Source organism: Rhinopithecus bieti, unplaced genomic scaffold (genome assembly GCF_001698545.2).
Source record: "Rhinopithecus bieti isolate Rb0 unplaced genomic scaffold, ASM169854v2 scaffold_4602, whole genome shotgun sequence".
In the NCBI taxonomy this organism is placed as follows: domain Eukaryota; kingdom Metazoa; phylum Chordata; class Mammalia; order Primates; family Cercopithecidae; genus Rhinopithecus; species Rhinopithecus bieti.
Genome location: NW_016804401.1, coordinates 311,514 through 333,521, shown reverse-complemented (window position 1 = coordinate 333,521; position 22,008 = coordinate 311,514). Strand labels below are relative to the sequence as shown.

Here is a 22,008-nt window from a genome sequence, read left to right as displayed (position 1 = left end):
TGTCCCCTAAAACATAATTTGTTAAAAAATCAGCTGAAAATATGAACAGAGACCACATCAGGATTTGGAAATAAGAAATATAAAAGCAGTGGGCCTGTTAGGCAGGGACTGGAGAGCATTTCTCTATTTAAATGTTGTTTTTTGTTATAAGAATAACAGGTTATAAGCTTCTGCCCACACCAGTAAGTGTGGAGGACTCACTCAACACATCTGAAAAGGCTAAATCAATGCTTCCCACGTTCCAATCATTCACAATTTTTATCAGATCTGAATACCACCTGAATTATGATTATTAGGGAATATTTTCCTTTAAATCTACCCACTTTTAAAGCTCGGTGCTTACTGAAATTTCCTCTTAAATAATATATATGAAAATTCATTTCTGATGCACCCATTATATTAAAATAAAACAAAACCATTAATTTTGTTGTAGTTGCCCCAAGTGCCCCTGAGAAGGCCTTCTCTGCCTCCTGCTACAGGGACTTTAATTTGGAAAATGCTGGGCAGGTCTTCCCCATTCATGGCTTTTTCTCCCGCACACAAAAGTACAAGCTCATCAGGGCCCCAGGAGGATCCACCTGAGCCAAGGACAGGGCCGAGGAAAGCCGGAAAGGCACGCCATGGCCCTCGTGCAGGCTCGTGGCCCAGTCACCTTCTGAAGCTGAACTCAAGACCCGGGGGGGCACGATGAGAAATGCCCCACCTACCCTCTGCGTCTGCGTCTGCATCAGGCCTCACGAGAGCCGTTCCCTAGAAACCCAGAAACAGCCACTGCAGAGATGCCCGCCCTTCCCGAATCCAACGAAAGGAAGGAGCACATATGACTCTCCTGTCCTCCTCGCCCTGCCACTGAGCCCAGGCCGAGCCCATGGTTGTTTTTCACTTTGTAAAAACAAATAAGTCTGGGATGTTTATGGAGCTGTTTGAACCCAGGGACAGCTCAAACTATGAGTTTGTAAACCTGACCGTGGTTTTGGGCCTCATAACCATTGCTCAAAATTCTGGTTTCCACAAAGCCCGAGATGTATCCTCCCACATGTTTTTGCCTTGCTAAGCTGTTGTTTATTTTTACTGGAACATAGTCCACACTGTCCTACAATCATGTACAATGAACTCATCACAGAAGGCCATCTGATGTCCTAAATACCTCAGAGCTTCATACGAGGCCTGCAGTCAGCTTTGTTCCTCCCTAGAAATCATCATTTTCTTTTTGCCTAGGAGAAAGGAACTTGAAGGCTCCAAGCTGGTTTGGATGGCAGAGAACAATTTCCCAGAAAATTTGCAATGTGGTCCAGACGTGCCTTGCCTGAAGCCTAGATATGAGAGAGCAGGTTACACTTCACACAGTAAAAGCAAACGAAAGCAAGTCGATTTCCGGTGTTTCTTTTGCATCTCTGCTCTGTCCATGGCATGACGTTAGCCACAGGCCTGTGACCGCTCGCCAGGACAGGTGGAGCCACGGCCCAGCCCCTCTCGATGAATGTGAAAGAACCAAAACCAGGCACGAGTGTTCGAGGGTATGCCCTGCCCGCTCACTGTCAACATCCCAGAGCCAGAAATCACACCGCAGGTGCCATGCCATCAATTTCCTTCCCAGAAACGCCGCGGCCCTGTCCAGTCCCCACGGTGACATTGCTGTATCCGTTTTATAGGAAGGTTTTTTTCCCCCTCCTTTACAAGATTAAGTATTTTGATCTCACATCTCTGTAAGAGGGTGTTACAACTTCCAGCCACCAGGACAAGTCTCTGCTTAGTAACCTCCTTGCCTGTATTCCTCCCTCCCCTGCCGTCCAATCCGTCATTGACATTCTCACGCATTCTGCCACTGATGAGAACCTCAGGTTCACATCTGCCAGTCGCCAGAGGAGCAGGTGCTCCCTGATAATGAAATGCATGACAAAGACGCCGCAGGGATCAGCTACTCACCTTCAGGGCCACACTGCTCTGGCTTGCTAATGCAGGAGCTGTTGTACCTGCCATAATAGAGAAGCGTGACTCCCTTTTCCTCTTTCAGGTAAATGCCTTTGTTGACCTTCCCTTCCACAATATCTAAGGAAGAAAAATGACAACATCATATGTTAATAACCTCCCGAGATTAAAAGTCTGAAGATGTGTGTCAGACCTACAAATAACTTATGTGTAAGTATGCAGTATTATGGATCTTTCTAATTATATATTTATAACATATATTATTCTATAATATGAATATTCACAGCATCAGTAATATTTAAATTATTAGTAATTAAATTGTAAATAAGTTATGTGTATGTGTCAGGTAAAAATTTAACATTAAATATTATTAATATATTTGTACATAATATGCAGGTATTATATACAAATGCATACAGACCTTTGCATATAGATTTCATATTGCATATCGTATCGTATGGTGATGTGATAATTGTGATATTTGCCAACAGATGGGTTACCAAGCGTGGTGTGGCGACAGCCTCCTGTCCTGGACTTTGACTGTGCCTACCTGCTTTTCGAGTCCTCCCCACTCCCGTCCTCATGCTGAGCATTCCAAGTGGAACATTTCAGTGCAAGTGTGAACATGGAACTATAGCTGAACTCCTTCTCCTTTTGAGTTTTAATTGAAATCCCCTGAACCTGGACAGGTAGATTTGGGATTTTAGCAGAACCCATTTTCAGGCACTAGGAGGAAAACCCCAAGTAACATTTTGCATAGTCCCAGGAGAACCTGCAGGTGACAAGCCCAGCTGGCCACAAATCCCGAGGGTCACTGCCCCGTCCGATCATCCTGTTGTGTCCCGTTCCCATGGCCAGGGGATCTGATGGTGAAGGTGTGGGGTAAATGGTTTACAGAATAGGTAAGTGAAGACTATAAAAATCAGGAGTAGGCATTTATTGTTAACTGGGGTCACAGTCACTCACAGATCTTTGCTACCACATGGGCTGGGGAGAATGTCTGAGCCCCTGGCAGCCGTCAGCCCAGCTGAAGACACACGGGAGAGCTAACAGGGTCTGCGGTCCTGACCCCAACCCCAGCTCGGGTTTCCCAGCTCCGTTGTCACATGGATAACCAATTCAAGGGACCTCCGTGTTTTTCCTTACTGGTTTTAAACTCATTTTTAAATTTTATCTCATTTTTGCTGATGGAGACCTATGTATTGCAAGGTTAAATGGATCACTAGTGGTTGCATAATTGAGCCAGGCTGTATAAACCCCTAAGTCAGACTGCTTGACTGGCAACATTAATTTTGGAAGCTAATCACCTTACAGTTGAAAGAGCAGACAGTTTCTGTGTTGAAAAGGATCACAGGGTAAGATCGACAGGGTCAGAACTGGCTACTATGTTGATCTAATAAATGCCTCAGTTGCTATTACCCCTTTTGCTTTGAGCTTCACGTTGAGCCATGTAGGTGCTGGAGGTTATCAAATAAGAAAATAATTTAGCCATGATTCTCGTGGGTATATGTTTCACAAACAGCTTCTAACGATTTTTTTAAAGTCCAGCTACGGACGAAAGGCTGATTTTAATGTTTATAAGAAATCAAATGTTTGATGAGGTATTTTTAAATTAACTTTAATTTTCCGTCAAAATGGCCTGCTTTCCTCCTCCAAAGAAGACAATTCATTGAAAAATCCAAACAATCTCTATGTTTAGAAAAGGTCTCATCTTGTGTCTGTTTTGTTCTGAAAACAAGCAGCTGGCTTAGAAGATCCTGGGAACCTGAAAGAACGTATATACCTTCTAGTGCAGTCGTCCCCAGCATTTTTGGCACCAGGGACCAGTTTCATGGAAGACACTTTTTCCATGGACGGGTTGGAGAGGATGGTTTCAGGATGATTCAAGTGCATTACATCTATTGTGCACTTTATTTCTATTATTATTATATTGTAATATGTAATGAAATAATTACGCAACTCACCATCATGTAGAATCAGGGGAAGCCCTGAGCTTATTTTCCTGCAACTAGACAGTCCCCTCTGGGGGTGATGGGAGACAGTGACAGATCATCAGGCATTAGATTCTCATAAGGAGCGTGCAGCCTAGATCCCTCGCAGGTGCAGTTCACAGTAGGGTTTGTGCTCCCAAGAGAATCTAATGCTGCCGCTGATCTGACAGGAGGTGGAGCTCGGGCAGTAACGCAAGCGATGGGGAGCGGCTGTAAATACAGATGGAGCTTCACTCACTCACCCACCACTCACCTCCTGCTGTGCAGCCCAGTTCCTAACAGGCTACAGATTGGTGCCAGTGTCACAGATTGGTAACAGGGACTGGGGACCCCTGTTCTAATGTGTTGCAATCTTCCTTTAGACTTAACCCTAGTGGTTATTTTTTAACACCTTGGATCTGCTCTCTTGACTGGGACATTTGCTCACTTGCTAGCCAGGACATAGTGAATTCAGATACCACCAAACAGAATTGGCCTCAGAATTCATCGTAGATCCAAACTTGACAGAACGAAGAACAAAAGTACATAAATGCTCACCTACGGTTGCAGAGAGATTTGAGTAGGCAGAGTCATTGGAATACACAAAGGTAGCATTACGGGAAGGAAGCACAGTGAGCTGGTGGGTTCGGGACGCTGGGTGAGACAACAAAAACAAAAAGCACAGCGAGTGAGTGAGACAAAGACAAATGGGACCAACATATCTCTCAACCTGCAGCAGGCAGCAGGAGGGGCTCTTTGATCCAAGAGCACCCTGGACTTTCTCTTCGGACCTCACATCTCCCGGCCTCCACCACCCTTGTTTACTTTGGTCAGCAGCTCGGCCACTCCAATGACCCCACTCAGCTCACACGCCAGGGCGTGATGGCTGCTGAATTTGGCCACGTGTGATAGTTCTAATTTTCCAGCTTCAACCCCTATGCGGACACTTAGTTGAGAGACATAAAACTGAACTTGGCCACTTATAACACAGGCTCAACAAAAGGATGAATGGTTATGATGTCACAAGAACCGATGAGACACACACTCTGCATGAAAACAACTGCGTGAGATGATGACAAATGGACAAAACGACGGAGAATTCGGCAACAAACGACAAAGCTGCACGTCCTCCAAAGGCTTGCCAAAGCCATTCGCCTGTCCCCAGCAGCTAAATGTGCTGATAGGGTCTACTCTTTTCTTTTTTCCCTTAAGAAGCCTGTAATCAAATTGAAATATGCCAGCATCGCATTACAACCTAGAGAATGCATCCAGCAGGGAAGTGCAGAGAAACCTTCCACAGTGCAGTGCTCCAGGACAAACACGGATATATTAGGGCTTTACTGGAAGTCAGTACATTCAGGGAACAAAATGCAGCCAGTGTGTAACTGTATCTGTAATTGTATCACCTTAAGAGAAGAATTTTTCATAGGTAAAGGTTTCAAAGTACCAAGAGTAACTGCTTTAAGCCACCACAGTGAGTTCAGGTATAGGGGTGAGGAGAGAAAGGCACTGATAGTTATTCAAGCTCTTGTTTGAAAAAACTCCTGGCATTTTCATTGCTGGGTCCTGGAACAGTGAACTGTTTCAAGAAGACATCTCCTCTTGATGAAATGACCCCCTTTCCACCGCTTTAAAATAAAGGCCTTCAAAAAAGAAAACTAGAGGCCAAACAAGGGAACGTGGTTTGTTTGAACCCGAACCAGTCAGGAAACAAACTTACACAGGGGCTTTCTCTGCCCTGCCAGGCCAAGCGTTTGCAGAAGACATCTGGCTCCAGGGTGGTTTCCAAATGTGACCATATTGCTGCCCTATAGGCAGGTGGATGAGAGCGATGCTGGGCAGGCAGCGTGTGGCACCCACGCAGGTGCCCTTCACGGAGTGCGTGCTCAACTGCACCTCACTCTGAGAACACCAGCAGCAGAGGCAGCACTGATGGTTCTCAGTGTGCAAATTTTAAGGAAGCATTTCAGAAGCTTCAGCAGTAATGTCCAGCAACACATTAAATCATAGGAGTAAGGAAAACGCTAGTGTGCCAATGTGGAAAGCACAGTCACCGGCAATACCTGGTTTTAAAAATAAAATGCCTCCCACAGAACCAGAACAGGGACGACCAAAGCACATGCTAGGATTGCTGTATGGTAAACCCTCGCCGCACACATCAGCCATCTGACATGAACAAGAGCAATCAGTAAATAAAAATAAAATGGAAAACCATCCTAAGTCATATAAAGCTTATGGTTTTTAAAAAGTCCTTATTAGAAAGAGGAAAAAAAAAATACCCCGGAAGGTGTGAGGTTTCTCTTACCAACAAATGTCTGAATTAACTCAAAACAGAGACTATTTGGAATTGGGTCTCATTGGAAACATCTTAGGTGATGCTTAATCTTTTCCAATGGAGCTGGTGTGTGGAGAAGCTGGTTGGTAGATGGGGATGCATTTGCTGAATGAAGCACAGGCCCTTCAAACACGTGAGCTGGTCTCAGTGGGCCTTTGACATGTGCTTCAGATAGGCCCCTGCTGTGGCCAGCGTGCAGATGACGCCAGTCCATTCAACCTAGAAAATAGACACCTGGACTTGCATATAGGGGCATCCTCAGGCCAGCTTCTGTTTCAAGGTTGTTGGGGAAAATGCACATTTTAATCATATTTTGAATCAGAAATTCTGCCATTCAATATGTAATAGCTGTCTCTATAAAAATTCTAGTAAAATACTTTGTGGCCTGGCACAGTGGCTCACGCCTGTAATTCCAGCACTTTGGGAGGCCAAGGCCAGAGGATTGCTGAGGCCAGGAGCTTGAGACCAACCTGGCAACGTCGCGAGACCCCATCTCTACAAAAAGTAAAAAGCTTTGAAATAATTATTATGGGAAGTTACACAAGTATTTGTTCATCTCTATCACCCTGGCTTCAAAGCAGATTCTGTCCACATCTGTTCTCCTGATGGCCCTGGGTTTCCCCGGCCCACAGTCGCTCTCAGCACCCATGTCCCTCAGTGGCCCTGGGTTTCCCAGGTCAGCCACTCTCAGCACCTGCATCTCCTGATGGCCCTGGGTTTCCCCGGCCCACAGTCGCTCTCAGCACCCATGTCTCCCAATGGCCCTGAGTTTCCCATGCCCACAGCCACTCTCAGCACCCATGTTCCCCAGCGGCCCTGGGTTTCCTGGGCCCACAGCTGCTCTCAGCACCTGTGTCTGTACCTCCAGTTGTATCCTGAAGTTCATGGATCCCATCCACATTCTCCAGTGGCCAGTAATGGGAAGCAGACGCCAAGACCTGAAATCCTTGGGGAAAAAGAATAAAAGTTTTAAATCATCATTAGGGAGGAAAGAACTAAAGGGTAAGAACCGCTTGGCATACGCATTATGGGGGAAGAGTAAAAGGATCACCATGGCTATAGGAGATACTGAAAGCGTATTTAATAACATTCAATACACACTCTTGGTTAGAAAAAGAAACTCTTAAATTAGAAGCTGGTAAATAGCTCCTTAACTGGACAAAACAGGGTAAATAGGAATAGATGCCTCTTGTTGCATGAAAACAGAAGCCACTGCGCTTACTGGTGACACACTAGAAGCTTGCCCATTCATGTCAGGAAAAGATAAGAATGTTCCATATCCTGCTGTTATTTATTATTGTTTTAGAGTTAATATCTAATGCAATCACACTATAGAAAAAAATAAGGGTAAAACCATTTTAAAAGAGGAGAAAACTAACATGAATGGTCTGCCAGGCACTGAGGTCCTCAACAAACACTTCCTCATTTCATGCTAACAATAATCTGTAAGATAATTGAATTCTTTGCCTATTCGAAAAGACAAGAACTGAAAGTCTTGCACAAAATCACACCGCCAGGTCGTTGTAGACGCAACACTCGCAGAGTAAGCCTTTCTCAATTTAGTCCTGGTCATTCCATTTTCCCTCTATGCTTCCTCCAGACTAAGCATTACTGAGTTTGAAATTTCCTTCATGATCCTTGTACTTGGAGTAAACATAACTCGATGCAGGTGTGTTATTTTCTATTCTGGTCTTCTCTCTGCATGCTCTCTGAATTATTTCTTGGTTTCTATCTAGCCCTCATAATTTGACTTTGGGTCACATTCTCTTGAGTGGCTGCCCCATAACAGGTGTCACCATTCTTCTGCTAATGGACAATCAATAGCGTCCATCCTTACTCGTACAGGTGGCACTGATATGAGCAGCTTTATGGAAACAATTTTAGTCTTCTCTGGGATCAGTCTCCAGGATGCATTCCCAGAAGTGGAAATAATGGTTTAGATGACTGGACAATAATCAGCTGCCCCAGATGACTGCTAGATCATAGAAAAGTACCAACTAATAATCTTTATGTTATTCGTTGTTTAAAAAAAAAAAAAAGCCGGGTGCGGTGGCTCACGCCTGTAATCCCAGCACTTTGGGAGGCCCAGGCGGGCAAATCACGAGGTCAGGAGATCAAGACCATCCTGGCTAACACGGTGAAACCCCGTCTCTACTAAAAATGCAAAAAATTAGCCAGGCGTGGCGGCGGGTGCCTGTAGTCCCAGCTACTTGGGAGGCTGAGGCAGAAGAATGGTGTGAACCCGGGAGGCAGAGCTTGCAGTGAGCCGAGATCGTGCCACTGCACTCCAGCCTGGGTGACAGAGTGAGACTCCGTCTCAAAAAAAAAAATTTTAAAGAGGAGATAATAAGATCATTATTTTCAAATGATGTATGCCTGATAACCAAAGTGGAAAATTATTACAAATAAGAAAAGAATTTCATAAGCGAAACACTATTACAAACAATAAAAGAATTTAGCAAGGAGGCTTGTACAAATTTAATATACAAATGTCAATTGCCTTTCTGTATTCCAACAATAATGCTACAAAAAAAAGAAGAAAAGTTCTCATAAGTGCAGCCAACAAAAAGAAAATATTTATGAACACAAGAATAAGTATTGTACAAGATTTTCATGAAGAAAGCAAAAAATAATAATTCTGAGGGATATGAAAGAACCCTTGAATACATGAAGGATTCAACCCACTGGAAAAGCCGACTCAATGTCATCAACTATCCTTTATGCGTATTAGGAAATCTGTTGTGAAAATGCTGAGAGAATTTCTGTGGGGGAGATATATGATTATGGAGTTCATATAAAAAATAAGCAAGAAAATCTGGAGAAGAAACAGAAGAGGATAAAGAGAGAAGATTCACATTCACAATGACAAGGCACAGCATAAAACTACAGCCATGAAGATGGCTCATGGCGACACACGGATACACAGTTCAGCGGAAGAAAAATCCGCAAAGATGCCTACGCACATACGGAAATTTAGTCTGTGATAAAGGTGGTCCTTTATTTTTTATTTACTTATTTATTTTTTGAGGGGGAGTTTCACTGTTGTCGCCCAGGCTGTAGTGCAGTGGTGTGATCTCGGCTCACTGCAACCTCTGCCTCCCGGGTTCAAGTGATTCTCCTGCCTCAGCCTCCCGAGTAGCTGGGATTACAGGTGCCCACCACCACGCCCGGCTAATGTTTGTATTTTTAGTAGAGACAAGGTTTCACCATGTTGGCCAGGCTGGTCTCAAACTCCTGACGTCAGATGATCCACCTGCCTCGGCCTCCCAAAATGCTGGGATTACGGGCGTGAGCCAACAACGCCTGGCCCCAAAGCTGGTCTTTTAAATTAGAGGAGAAATATTATTCAACAAAGGCATTGGAAACCAGTTCACCACCTGGAAAAAATTAAGATCCCAACCTCACTCTTTATACCAGAACAATTTCCAGATAGATCAAAAATTCCATGTAATAAAATAAAACACAAAAGCTTCCGCAGAAAACAGGCTATACATTTGACAACATACCTTTTCTGAATTTCTGTGCAGAAAAAAAACCATCAAGCAAAATCAAACCAAAGAGTGTTGTTTATATAATCCATATTACAGAAGGGTACTGATTTCTTTTTAGAGGTATTAAATGATTATATTGGTAAAACTCCTACTATTAAAAGAACCAACTGAATATTGAGGCAAAGGAGATAATCAAATAGCTCAATGAAAAGAAATAAAAATTATGTATAAATATATCAAATGATGCCCAACCTTGCTCATAAGTTTTAAAAGTATATTAAACAACAATGAGCTTATCAGAGTTCACCTATCAGACTGGCGAGCATTAAGTTAGCTATCCTAAGCTGGCAACTTCCACCACATTTTTGATGGGAGTTCAAATCGGTACACCCCTTCTGAAGGGTAATTTGGCAATATCTATCCCAATTTTAAGTATACATTCCCTTTGATCTAGTAATTCCACCCCTAGGAATTTATTCTAGAGATACACTCATACATATGATCAAAGACCTCTGTGCAAGGCTTGTTTGTTGCAGAATTTTTTAATAGTATCCGAAACCTGAGAACAGCCTAAATGCTCATCTACAGAGAGCTGGCTAAATAAATATGGCACATCTACACTCTGGACTGGAATACAGCTGGGACGAAACTAAGGTTCATCAATGCACTGAGATAGCGTGTTCTTTCACTGATATTGTCTAGTTTTAAAAAATTAAGGTGATAAAAATGTGTGTACTATGAGCTATTTGTGTAAAATATAGTTGGTTCAGGGCAGGCATGGAGAAGAGAAGAGGAGAGAGAAGAAGAGAGAGATGTCTGGATACATACAGAAACCAATACTGGTGCTTTGGGAGTGAAGAAGTCGAAAAACTGAGTGCAAGGTGTAAGAAGAAGATTCATGTTGCATTATCTTTCTGTTCTATTTGAATTTTTCAATCTGTATTCCTTTAGAAATATTTTAAGGCTTGCTTTCACAACTGAAGTGTCATAGGTAGTTAGGAGCATACCACCATTTTCAGATAAGAACTGATACACCCCATCTAATATCTGAATTTTTGTCCACAGGTTGCCAAACATCCACACATGTCCCGTTCATTGGTTCCACTTTTCAATTTGCATCTCTCCCTCCAGTTTTATGTACACAAGTTCAAAATGTAAGCCAAGAACAAAGTTAACTCTGTAATATGAGCTAAAGAGGAGTACCTAAACAATAACTTAACGGTCTTGTTACTCTCTAAATAAAATAGCCCTAGTTAAATGAAGTAGCATGTTAGAAAATAAGGCCTGACTTCAGCTGATTTCCAGTGAGGATAGTTCTACTATTGTAATCCAATACAAAGAATCTGAAATGCAAAAATCAAAAATAATCATTTTCATTCCTACTGTGCTTTTCTTTTCCCCTAAAATCTAGGATATTCATTTTGAAGAGGACAAAACCTCATTGACTTGTTATTCCAGTCATCCGGGAAAAAAAAATTGTAAAAGGAAATAACATCTGTTATACAAAGAACAGATGTGTCTTCAGAATCCTCATCTTTATAAAATAACCCTGTGCATGATAAAGTCCTTCCTATTCTTTCCATTTACAAATGGTCACAATCAGTCCTGGCAGAAAGGCTAACAGAGTAAAGTGATGGTGTCTCGTTCACCCCAAAGTCAGCCAGGGTTCATAGGCGGCCAGTGATGAGAAGAGGGGGACTGAGGCCAGAACACTGCCTTCTCTCCACACCACTGCACTTCAGACAAGTGTACAACACCTCAGTTGCCACAGATGTTTTGCAACTAGCAACACTGACTGCAAACAAGCAATGAAGGGGCTGCAAGCTGTAACACCCGCAGGGGCCAGCGAGTCCTGAGAAGTGACTGGACAGCGTCCAGGGATGGCATCCAAGGTAGTTAACAAGCTGGAAGGCACAGTCCAGACTCATCAGAGCAGATGCTGGAAACCATCAGCTGGTACCACCAGAGTCATAGGGCAGGAGAGGCTGAGGTGGCGCGGAAAACTGTGCTCTGTCTAAATTAAGTGGTGCCTCCTGATGCCGAAGCATTGCGGCTCTGCAGGAAGGTTTGCCCAGGATTGTCAGGTCTTCCTTATTTTAAAGTGGAGTCAGAAATCCAGATTTTTTTTAAAGTAAAATTTACCAACATTTTAATGTTCGTATTTTTTTTTAAATAAAACATTGTGTGGTGCTAATGGGATGGGCTGAACTCAGCCCATAGGTTCCTTTTCCAACTCAAGGAGTAAAATAACTTGTAGTTCTACAAGTTTCATCAGAGCAAGAAAGTCCCATTCTTTTGGGAAAAAGTCGCTCTATGGCACCTTCCCATCGAGAAGGTGGCGTGAGACCACCTGGCTCTGCAACCACCTTGATTTTCACCAAACTCTTCTAAAGACTAAACGTCTTCTTAGGCAGGTCAGCCAGCCAAGCAAAACCATGGCCCATTTGAGGACTCCAAAACATCCCCAGCCTGGAAAACAAATAGCAGGGGACAGAGCCAGAGAGAGAAAATGGGAGGGTGAGGAGGAAGAGAAAGAACGGGGTGGGGAGGTGGGGGAGAGAGAGAGAAAGAGAGAAGGGCAGAGAGAGAAAGGGGTATATTCAAGCCCACATCACCCCAGTTCTTCAGAATTAATTTATCATCCATATGCAATGTTTTATTGAGTTTGGGGTGTGTGTGTGTGTGTGTGTCACAGACATAAGAGAGAGATGAGAAACAGAGTATTAATACTCAAAACAAGTTAATACAACCTTTAATTTTTCCTTTTCCATTTTTCTTCCAGATTTCCCTATTCTTCTCCCTTCCCTGTTACTTATTGCTTGTCTGAGTCCAGGGAAACCTTTATCCCTTGGTTTCCTGTAGGGGAATAATCTTCAGTGTTGCACTGACTTGGTCCAGCTGGAATCTATACCACACGGAGCGCCGGCCCCTGCCGATGGTCGGGCTGGCCTTCGTGGCTCCATCCTCCTTGGCCTCCAACACGTGGAGCTCATTTTTCCTGCACAACTTTGCCTGCTGTTCCCACTGCCTGGAAGGCTGTTCCCCACATTTTGTGTAGCTGATTCTATGATTCAGGTCTCAGTTCACAGGACCCTCCCCTCATGCCACGTCTTTGTCGTCACCACCATCCGCTCTTTCTTTCAGGTCCTTATTTGGTTTTCTCATGGCATTCACTATTGTTTGGGATTTTTTTGTTACTATATTTGTGTGTTGTCTCCAAATCAGACTCTGTTCCTTGAATGTTCTATTTACATTGTATCCCCCATGTCTAAGACAAGGGGCCCAGGAGGGGTGTGTGTGTGTGTGTGTGTGTGAGAGAGAGACAGACAGAGACAGAGAGACAGAGAGAGATTTTTGCATTTGAAATCTCCCAGATTTTAATATTAGCAACTTAAAACTAACTATACAGGCAGAATGAATGATAAAATGCAAAAATAAATAAATAAATATAGACTATAATTATTTATATAATTCTAGTATTTAGAAAATCTCTATTTGCCAAATTTCCATTTCTTCAACTGGATATAATGTTGTTTTTTAAAATTCTATTATAAATACCATGAAGATGAAGAATGAAGTTTCCGCCATGGCCTAGCGGTTCCGACCATTCTTTATAAACTCTACGGCAGGATGGAGATCTAAGGAATGATAATTACTGTAATTATCTGCTTGGCCTCCCAGACCCCTAAATAGAGCGGGTGAAGTGAACCGCCCCAAACTCTGGAGACGGCTGGAGCCAGCTGTGCCGTGTGCCCCAGGACCAGGACACTGCTGGGTAATGACAGGCTTTGGGTTTGTTTTAAGTTCCCTTTTCCTCATTACAAATGTCATCTATACAATGGCATGCTTATAAACTTTTTAAGAATGGCCTGCAATTTATTGGCCAGTGGCATTTATGGATTCAGATTAATCAACCATCACAGCTTCATAAGGCTGTCCCTGGGGAACAGAGGCAAGAAATCGGGCAGCCTGGGGTCCTGGAAAAGCTTCCAGATGCAGGGAGGGGCCCGGACGCTGCCAACCCTGGATTTCCCTCTCCAAACCTACCTCCCGGCTTCCCTGTAAAGTGGGAAGGTGGCTCAATAGTCCCTACGGCCCCTCAACTACCGCATTCTATAATTCCTCCAGAATGACAATCTCCGGTCACAGATAAGCACAGAGTATGCAAAGGCTTAAAATGATTTCAAGTTGTTTGGCAATTACTTACAAAATGAAATACCTCTCTACATCTTAGACATAAAGATCTGGCAAATATCTGGCTACCTCTGCCAGTGTAGACAGGCAAACCAGGTGATACAAGCCAACGCAGCCACCCGTGAGGCAAATGCATGCTGGTTGGCTGGCTTTATTGATGTGGTTTACCAGATGACTAGCAAATCTTCAGTGACTGTGCATAGACAAGTCAATAAATATACAGATATTTTTTGAGACAGGGTCTCACTCTGTCACCAAGGCTGGAGTGCAATGGTGTGATCACAGTTCACTGCAGCCTCAAACTTCTGGACTCAAGGGATCCTCCCACCTCAGCCTCCCAAGTAGCTGGTACTCCAGGCATGCACCACCATGCTCAGCTAAATGTTTATTTTTTTTTTTTGAGACAGAGTCTCGCTCTGTCGCCAGGGCTGGTGTGCAGTGGCCGGATCTCAGCTCACTGCAAGCTCCGCCTCCCGGGTTTACACCATTCTCCTGCCTCAGCCTCCGGAGTAGCTGGGACTACAGGCGCCTGCCACCTCGCCCGGCTAGATTTTGTATTTTTTTAGTAGAGATGGGGTTTCACCGTGTTAGCCAGGATGGTCTCGATCTCCTGACCTCGTGATCTGCCCGTCTCGGCCTCCCAAAGTGCTGAGATTACAGGCTTGAGCCACCGCACCCGGCCAATGTTTATTTTTTATAAAGGTGGGGTCTCTGTTGCTCAGGCTGGTCTTGAACTCCTGGGCTCAAGTGATCCTCCTGGCTCAGCCTTACAAAGTGCTGGGATTACAGGCGTGAGCCACTGTGCCAGCCCAACAAATACGTATTGGATGCCTCCTATGCATAAGGCACAGTGCTGAGTGCCAGAATGAGAAAACAAGAAATGATTAACAGTTGTGGGAACCTTTAACAAAATAATACAGTTTGGTGTGGTTGTGGTGGAAAGTACGCTGGCCTTGGAAGACCAGGTTCTGCTCTATACTGGGGACTCCTCCTTAAGGCTCCCCTAGCACCTGAGGGAACCTGTGTCCCGGTACTGACCACGCGGCTGCTGTTTTCCAAGAATCTCTGTCTGCGTCTGTCTCCCCTAACTCCCCTCACGCTGTGAGCTTCTTGGGCTTCATACTGTGTCTTCTGAGCCCTGTGACCTTGAGCAAATCGCTTGGTCTGTCTGAAAGACACACTTCTCCACCTGCGGTGCGAGGCATGACACCACCACAGGGCTCTTGCGAGGATGATGTGAAATCAGTGTTTCGAAAGGCCCAACGTGCAGACACACTGGCCGGTTTTCAGAGCTGTTGAGCACCCTTTAGAATGAAATACTACACATTACGGAGCTGTTCTCTCGCGATGGAAACAGGTTGTTTCTGTTGGTGCGTCTGGGGCGCCCGGGCCCGTCATGAGCACTGCTGAGGAGACACGCCAGGGCCAGGTTTCCTCTACCAGGGCTCCCCGGGGGCAGGCGAGCCTCAGGGATGGAAGCTGGAACATGAAGGAGGCCCCTAGATTCTGGTTCACACAGACAGCCAGGGATGGGCTTTTCAGCAGGAAATGGGGTGAACCGAGTCTGAGATGTGGGAAGAGAAGACAAAAAGAGAGGACTGGGCCAGGTGCGGTGGCTCATACCTGTAATCCCAGCACTGTGGGAGGCTGAGGCAGGTGGATCACCTGAGGTCAGGAGTTTGAGACCAGCCTGGCCAACATGGTGAAACCCCGTCTCTACTAAAAATACAAAAATTAGCCAGGTTTGGTGGCTGGTGCCTGTAGTCCCAGCTACTCAGGAGACTGAGGCAGGAAAATCACTGGAACCCAGGGGACAGAGGTTGCAATGAGCTGAGATCGTGCCACTGCACTCCAGCCTGGGCGACACAGCAAGAGTCTGTCTCAAAAAAAAAAAGAAAGGATTGGATAGGATGGAGGGAGACAGGGAAGGAGGGGAGGAAAATGGAAAAAAGAAAAAGACAGGAAAGTGAGAGAGAAGGCAGGAGAAGGGGAAGAGGGGGAGGAGGAGGGGAACAGTGAGGAGGAAGGGGAGAGAAGGAAGGGAAGGAAGGCAGGCAGCAGGCTGTTGTGTTCATAGAGGACACCTAAGCATTAAGCAAATGTGTCCACCTTCACCATTATTCTAAAAAGGAAGGAAGGAGGAAGGAAGAGAAAAAGGAAAAGGTCAAAAACATTTTGCAGTGAGAGGAGGACAAGGGAGGATGAGGAGAAAGAGAGGGACTGCCAGAACCTGGAAAGCTGAGGAGAGAGAAATCTTTCGGTTTCAAGAGCTCAGGAGGCTTGGTCGCCTTCAACGTGCTTTCCCACCCAGACTCCGGATCACCACGCCCTTCCATCCCTTTCTACCATCATCAGCACGGCCATTGTTTCTCTAACACAGCGCCTTGATCAGGAAACATTGATTTCTACCCTAAATCCAGAGTTGGAAGAACAAAGGTTCTATATGGAACAAAGACTGAGTTCAAACTGCTCCTTCAAGTTTAGAGTCAAGAATGCAAGTGCAGGTGTGTGTACATGTGTATACATAGGTGTGCATGTGTGGATGTGTGAGCTGTGTAAATGGGTGTGCACGTGTGTGGATGTGTGTGAATGTGTGAGGGTGCATGTGTGTGCATGTGTGTGCACATGTGTGGAAAGCGTGTGTGGACACCCGTGCATGCATATGAGTGTGTGTGGACATGTGTGTGGGGTGTGCGTGTGTGGGTATGTGTATATGTATGTGCATGTGTGTGGACATGTGTGAGCATGTGCAGATGTGTGTAGACACATGGACTTGTGTGAATGTGTGCACATGTGTATGTATGCATTGGTGGTGTAGAAATGTTATGGAGTGGTGGATGATGTGGATGTGTGTGGTTCTGTGACTGTGATGTTGGTCATGTGGGTAGACACGTGGCTATGGGTTGTGGATAATGTGTGAAACATGTGTAAATACATTTGTATGTTGGATTGACATGTCGGAACAAGCACTGGCACATGTGGGTGTGGGTGTGTGGCATGGGATGTGTATATTGTGCATTGTGTGTCTACACATGTGAGTGTGTGGACTCTCGTGTGGATGATTGTGGCACGTGTTGACGATGTAGATGTGTGGGATGCTTTATGTGTATGCATTGTGTCAACATGTCTGATGTGTATGGATGTGGAGTTGATGTGCGTGGACATGCGGGCCATATGGTTGCACCATGGTAGACCATCGGGTATGTGTGTGTGTGTGGTGGCATATGTCGTCAACATATGTAGGATGTGTGTGTTTGTGTTTGGTGTGGTGTGGGCATATGTTGACACATGTAGACATGTGGCATGGAGGCATGTGGACCATGTGCAGGTGTGGGATGTGTGTGGGCTCTGTATCATAAAGCAGAAGGTCTGGGGAGTACCCACATGCTTTCCTCAACACTTGAGCGCACGCGAGGCATGCTGGGGCCTCCAGGGACCACCTGCTTGCAGGCAGGGACTGGGTGCGCAGCCTCTGCTGACCGGCCCTGCAGTTCGAGGGGCTACCTTCCCCTCCTTTTCAGTCCTTCTCCCGTACCGGAGCCCAGCCAAGGCAGGGGCCCTGCATTCGGTGAGGCGTCCAGGGGCGGATACGTCTCGCTTTATGCGCGCTGCGTGTGTTTGTCATTCCCAAGCCACCGGAGCCCCTTGTTTCCTTCATTCGTGAGTTGGCTGAGGAAGGTGGACATGTGGAAACTCACAGGCTTCCAGCCTTTTTAAAAGGAGCTCCTTACGCGTGAGGACGGAATGAGAGTGGCGGCATCCCCCCCCCCCGAGTTGGCGAATGGAGGTGGTGGCGAGGTGTCGATGACCTGGAACATCGGCTTGGGGCTGCCGGGCAGCGGAAAGGAGACGAGGCTGGAGGGCAAGCTTGGCCTAGACCCCAGCGACTCCTTGGTGCTCCACCCAGGACCCCCCTGGAAAGGGGCTTCTCCCTGGAGGTCTGGACATCGCCTGGGATCTGCCCACAGCGCTGGCCTGAGCCCATTTGTGGCAGGTTGTTAACAGGCTGGTTCCCAGGCCAGGCGCAGTGCTCACATCTGTCATCCCAACACTTTGGAGAGGGACGAGTGTGGGATCACCCGAGGGTTGGAAGTTCAAGCCAGCCTGGCCAACATGGCAAACCTTGTTGTCGACTAAAATTACAAAATTTAGCCAGGCATGGTGGCATGGGCCTGTATCCCAGCTGCTTGGGAAGGCTGAGGCACAAGGAATTGCTTGAACCGGGGAGGCAGAGGTGCAGTGAGCTCGAGACTGAGATCTCACACTCAATGCCAGCCTGGGTGACCGAGTGGACTTTGTCTGAAAAAATAAAAATAAAATTAATCTTTTTAAAAAGGCTGGGTTTCCTCAGGACACGGCAGGGCCATACAATAGTGCTCAGGGGAGGTGCCCAGCAAACATCCTGGGTGGGGTGAGGCGCGGCTGTGCTCAACGACAGGCTTCCGCGGGGTATTCCAGGACTAGAGGGTCTTCTTCCATCTCTGCAAACTTCCAGCAGGCAGCAACAGCCGTGACTGACCGCCACTCCCAGAAACCCTCGTCTTCCCATCTCTGCCCCTGGCTGACCGGACATGTGCCTACACTCTTAACAGCAAAGGCGTGTGCCTCCCTGTCCTCCGGGGAGAAGCCCCATACCTTTGATTGCTTCTGTCTGGGTGTGCAATGGCCAAGGAATTGTGGCTTGGGGCCAGGCAGAGTGGCCCTCTGTCCTGAGTCCCACTCATGGGCTGCTCCAGGCTCAGCTTGGGTCAGTCACCTGAGGCTGGACGAGGTCCCAAAGACCCTGCTTATGGGGCAGAGCTCCAAGTGCCCCCAGTGACACTGGCCCTGAAGCCATGTGATGGGGTGGTGGGCTCATGGTCTGTAATCCCAGCACTCTGGGAGGCCAAGGGCGGATCACCTGATCAGGGGTCGAACCGCGTGGCACATGGTGACCCTGTTCTACTAAATTACAAAAAAAAAAATAGCTGGCGTGGTGTGTGCACACCTGTTGATCCAGGTACTTCGGCGCAGGCTCAGGCAGGGATTGCTTGAACCTGGGAGGCAGAGGTTGGGGCCCTCCCAGCGCTGGGTTAACAGAGCAAGACTCCATCTCGAAAAAAAAAAGGGAAGGAAGAAGGAAGAGAAAGAAAGAGAGAGAGAGAAAGAGAAAGAAGGAAGGAAGGAAGAAGGAAGGGAAGGGAAGGAAGGAAGGAAGGAAGGAAGGAAGGAAGGAAGGAAGGAAGGAGGAAGAAAAGGAAAAGAAAAGAAAAGAAAAGAAAAGACAAGACAAGACAGACAAGGCATTCAAGTGAAGGAGATCATATTTCCTGAATCACAACATTTCATATGACCCAGCTCAAGGGGCCCAGAACCGCTTCTCCGTCCACCGCTCGGCCGGTGAGGGGTAGCCCAGGGTCAGAGCGTGTGGTGGGGCAGCGAGGTCGGGGACCAGGAGCCCAGCAAGGGCCATTCGCTGATGCCTCAGAGATGAACAAGTGGGCTGTTCCTGGGATACCACACTAGGCAGGGAGGGGAGGGCGGTGCTCAGAGTGAGAAGGACACACTCTTACCTGGATGGTCCTGCGATCTGGAGTAGACGCCACGCACCTGCACACAAAAGACCACAGTGTGAGAGACGCTCAGGGAAAGCCTCCGGAGAAACCGAGCCCGTCTCCATCCTGGCCACTTGGGGACATTACCTGAAAGTTGTAATAAAATAGCAGCAGGCGGGAGTACCAGCAGCACAGCCGCAGCAGCTTTGCCATGGCTTTCTGGGAGGTCAAAGCTCAGAGCCAAGTGAAATTCCTGAGGGTCTGTGAGAACGGGACCTCTTAACCTTCACTTCCTTGGAAAAGGGACATTTTCACAGGTTCCAGGGAGAAAAAAAAAAGTTCTGTCTCCTTAAAGTTTGTGAAACGCAGCTGTTTTGGAGATCTAATGGGTGTTTCTTCCTTGTCTCAAAACTTGAGATTCTTCAGTGATCAATAAACACGCTGCGATGACCAGAGCAGCTGTGGAATGCAGGGAGGAGAAACCCAAACCCGACTCACAGTCCCGGGAAAGCAATCCCAGGTCACCACTGTGACTGCGACCTGCGCCTGGGACGGGAGGCTGTTCGTCCTGCGGTGTTTTCTTTTTATTTCAAAAGCCTCCGTTTGTCTCAGTCAGGTTTGCTGCTTCCCTTTTCTCCGAAGAAGGTTTTGTGTGTGGTTTTTCCCTGGAGCACCCGCCTGCTCCTCGGACTTGTCCTGCGGCCACTCTGGAGCTCCTTCTGGTCTGGCTCAAGTTCACACCTCCGTCCTGCTCTCTGGGTGGAGAGGGAGTGAGTGATGTAAGTCTCTCTCCTCAAACCTTGTTCTGTTCTCCTTCTCTATTTATATCCCCACTGCTGTGTCCTTCCTGGGTCCTAACTCCAGCCTCTTAACAACAACTGAAATATTTTCAGGATCTCAGGCTCAGAATCAAACCAGACAGACATGGGCTGTGTGTGTGTTACTGATGCCTTCTGGTCAGCACCCTCGAAGTCAGCATAAATATTAATAAATGCAAAATGCAAAACAAACCATAAACTCTGTTTAGATCTGAGTCTTGTTTGCCTCTGAGAAAGAATGAAGTTGATAGAGGGATGGAAAAGAAAAACCAGCACACCCACTGTGCCCTCCCTATTAAGTGTTTACCACATTTTTCTCTTTAATCCTTTCAGACGTCAGTGAAAGCTACAGAATTAATTACAAGGTACGCTGCTCAATTATACCATACTGCATATCCGCCCCACCCCAGCACCAGGAGGATGTTCTCAGTGTGATAGAAAAGAGCCCCTTCGCCAGACATGCCTCAGTTTACCCAAGACCAAAGTTTATCCGATGTATTCCAAATACACGTGTACACACAGAGACACACACCCTATCATTGCAATCACAGCGATATTTGCTATGTGATTTAAGTAATACTTACGCTTCATAGTTTCTCCAGCATTCACCAGCTGTGCTTCTAGGCAAACTACTTAATCTCTCTTTGTTTTCAAATTCCTCATCTGCAAAATGAGGGTTAATAGTTCCTCCTCCTCAGGGCTGTAACAATAAATTAGAGGACAGATCCAAGGCTCTTCAGGCAGTACTTGGAAAATACGTGGCACTCAATACATGCTATTTTTTATTAAGAAAAATCATCACTCAGTAAATGTTAGCTATGATTATTATCAGCAAGTAGAACATAACACCCAGTAAATGTTGGCTGATACAGTTATCTCAATGGTCCTGACTTTAAATGGGAATTAAGAATCCTGAATCCAACATACTTCCTAAAGAGGATAAGAAAATGACTTCCAATCTCTGTGGGACAGAAAAAAAGAAAGTGCTGTCAAAACGTTAGGTGATTATTTTTAACTTGTGCCTGCAGCCTATAACCGCTCAGATCCTCTGATAGCCTGAGCCTCTCTGTGGAGCTGGAGAAGGGTTCCAGAGAGTTCCATCTCCTAGCACTGGAGAAACTGTGAACTCCAAAGACCCAGGGCTGTCTGTAATAACGACCTTTATCCTGTTGCTCAGGCTGGTCGGCTTCAGGGAAAACTAATTTACAACCTTTATCTCTGCCGTTTCATCAGCTCTCCAGTCCCCCACTGCCTCTAGCTGGAAGAGGTGAAGGGAGGGACAGGCAGTTGCAGATTTTTCTCAGCCCCAGTTTTAACCTGGAAGAATTTAACAGATTGCTGAATATGTGGACCTTTCCCATCTCCATGAACAAACAAAGCCAGCATGGTTTCTTTTAATCATAAAATTGTCATCAGATAACGGGAGACACCCCAATTCAATGGCTGTAATAAAACTAGGGCGGGTCGTGGGTGGCTCAAGCCTGTAAATTCCCAGGCACTTTGGGAGGGCCGAGGATGGGCGCGATCACGAAGGGTCAGGAGATCCGGAGACCAAACCTGGCCCTTAACACGGTGAAACCCCGTTCTGCTAAAAAAAATATAATAAAACTAGCCGGGGCGAGGGTGGGCCGGCCCCATCTGGTAGTCCCAGACTACTCGTAGGCTTGGAGGCCAGGGAATGGCCGTGAACCCGGGGGAGGCCGGAGCCATGCAGTGAGCTGAGATCCGGCCACTGCA

At 46.3% G+C, this 22,008-nt stretch overlaps 1 protein-coding gene across 1 annotated transcript; it reads right to left on the bottom strand.

The window, feature by feature from the left end:
- Window positions 1-518: 518 nt before the first annotated feature.
- On the bottom strand, window positions 519-20,231 carry LOC108526874 (adhesion G-protein coupled receptor D1-like). The gene is made up of 6 exons (XM_017867848.1): window positions 19,601-20,231; window positions 19,472-19,508; window positions 7,097-7,180; window positions 4,458-4,553; window positions 1,927-2,049; window positions 519-661 (listed from the first exon to the last, which is right to left on the bottom strand). Exons 1-6 carry the CDS (start codon window positions 19,664-19,666, stop codon window positions 519-521), a joined length of 549 nt encoding a protein of 182 aa, XP_017723337.1. The 5' UTR covers window positions 19,667-20,231.
- Between the last annotated feature and the right edge of the window lie 1,777 nt (window positions 20,232-22,008).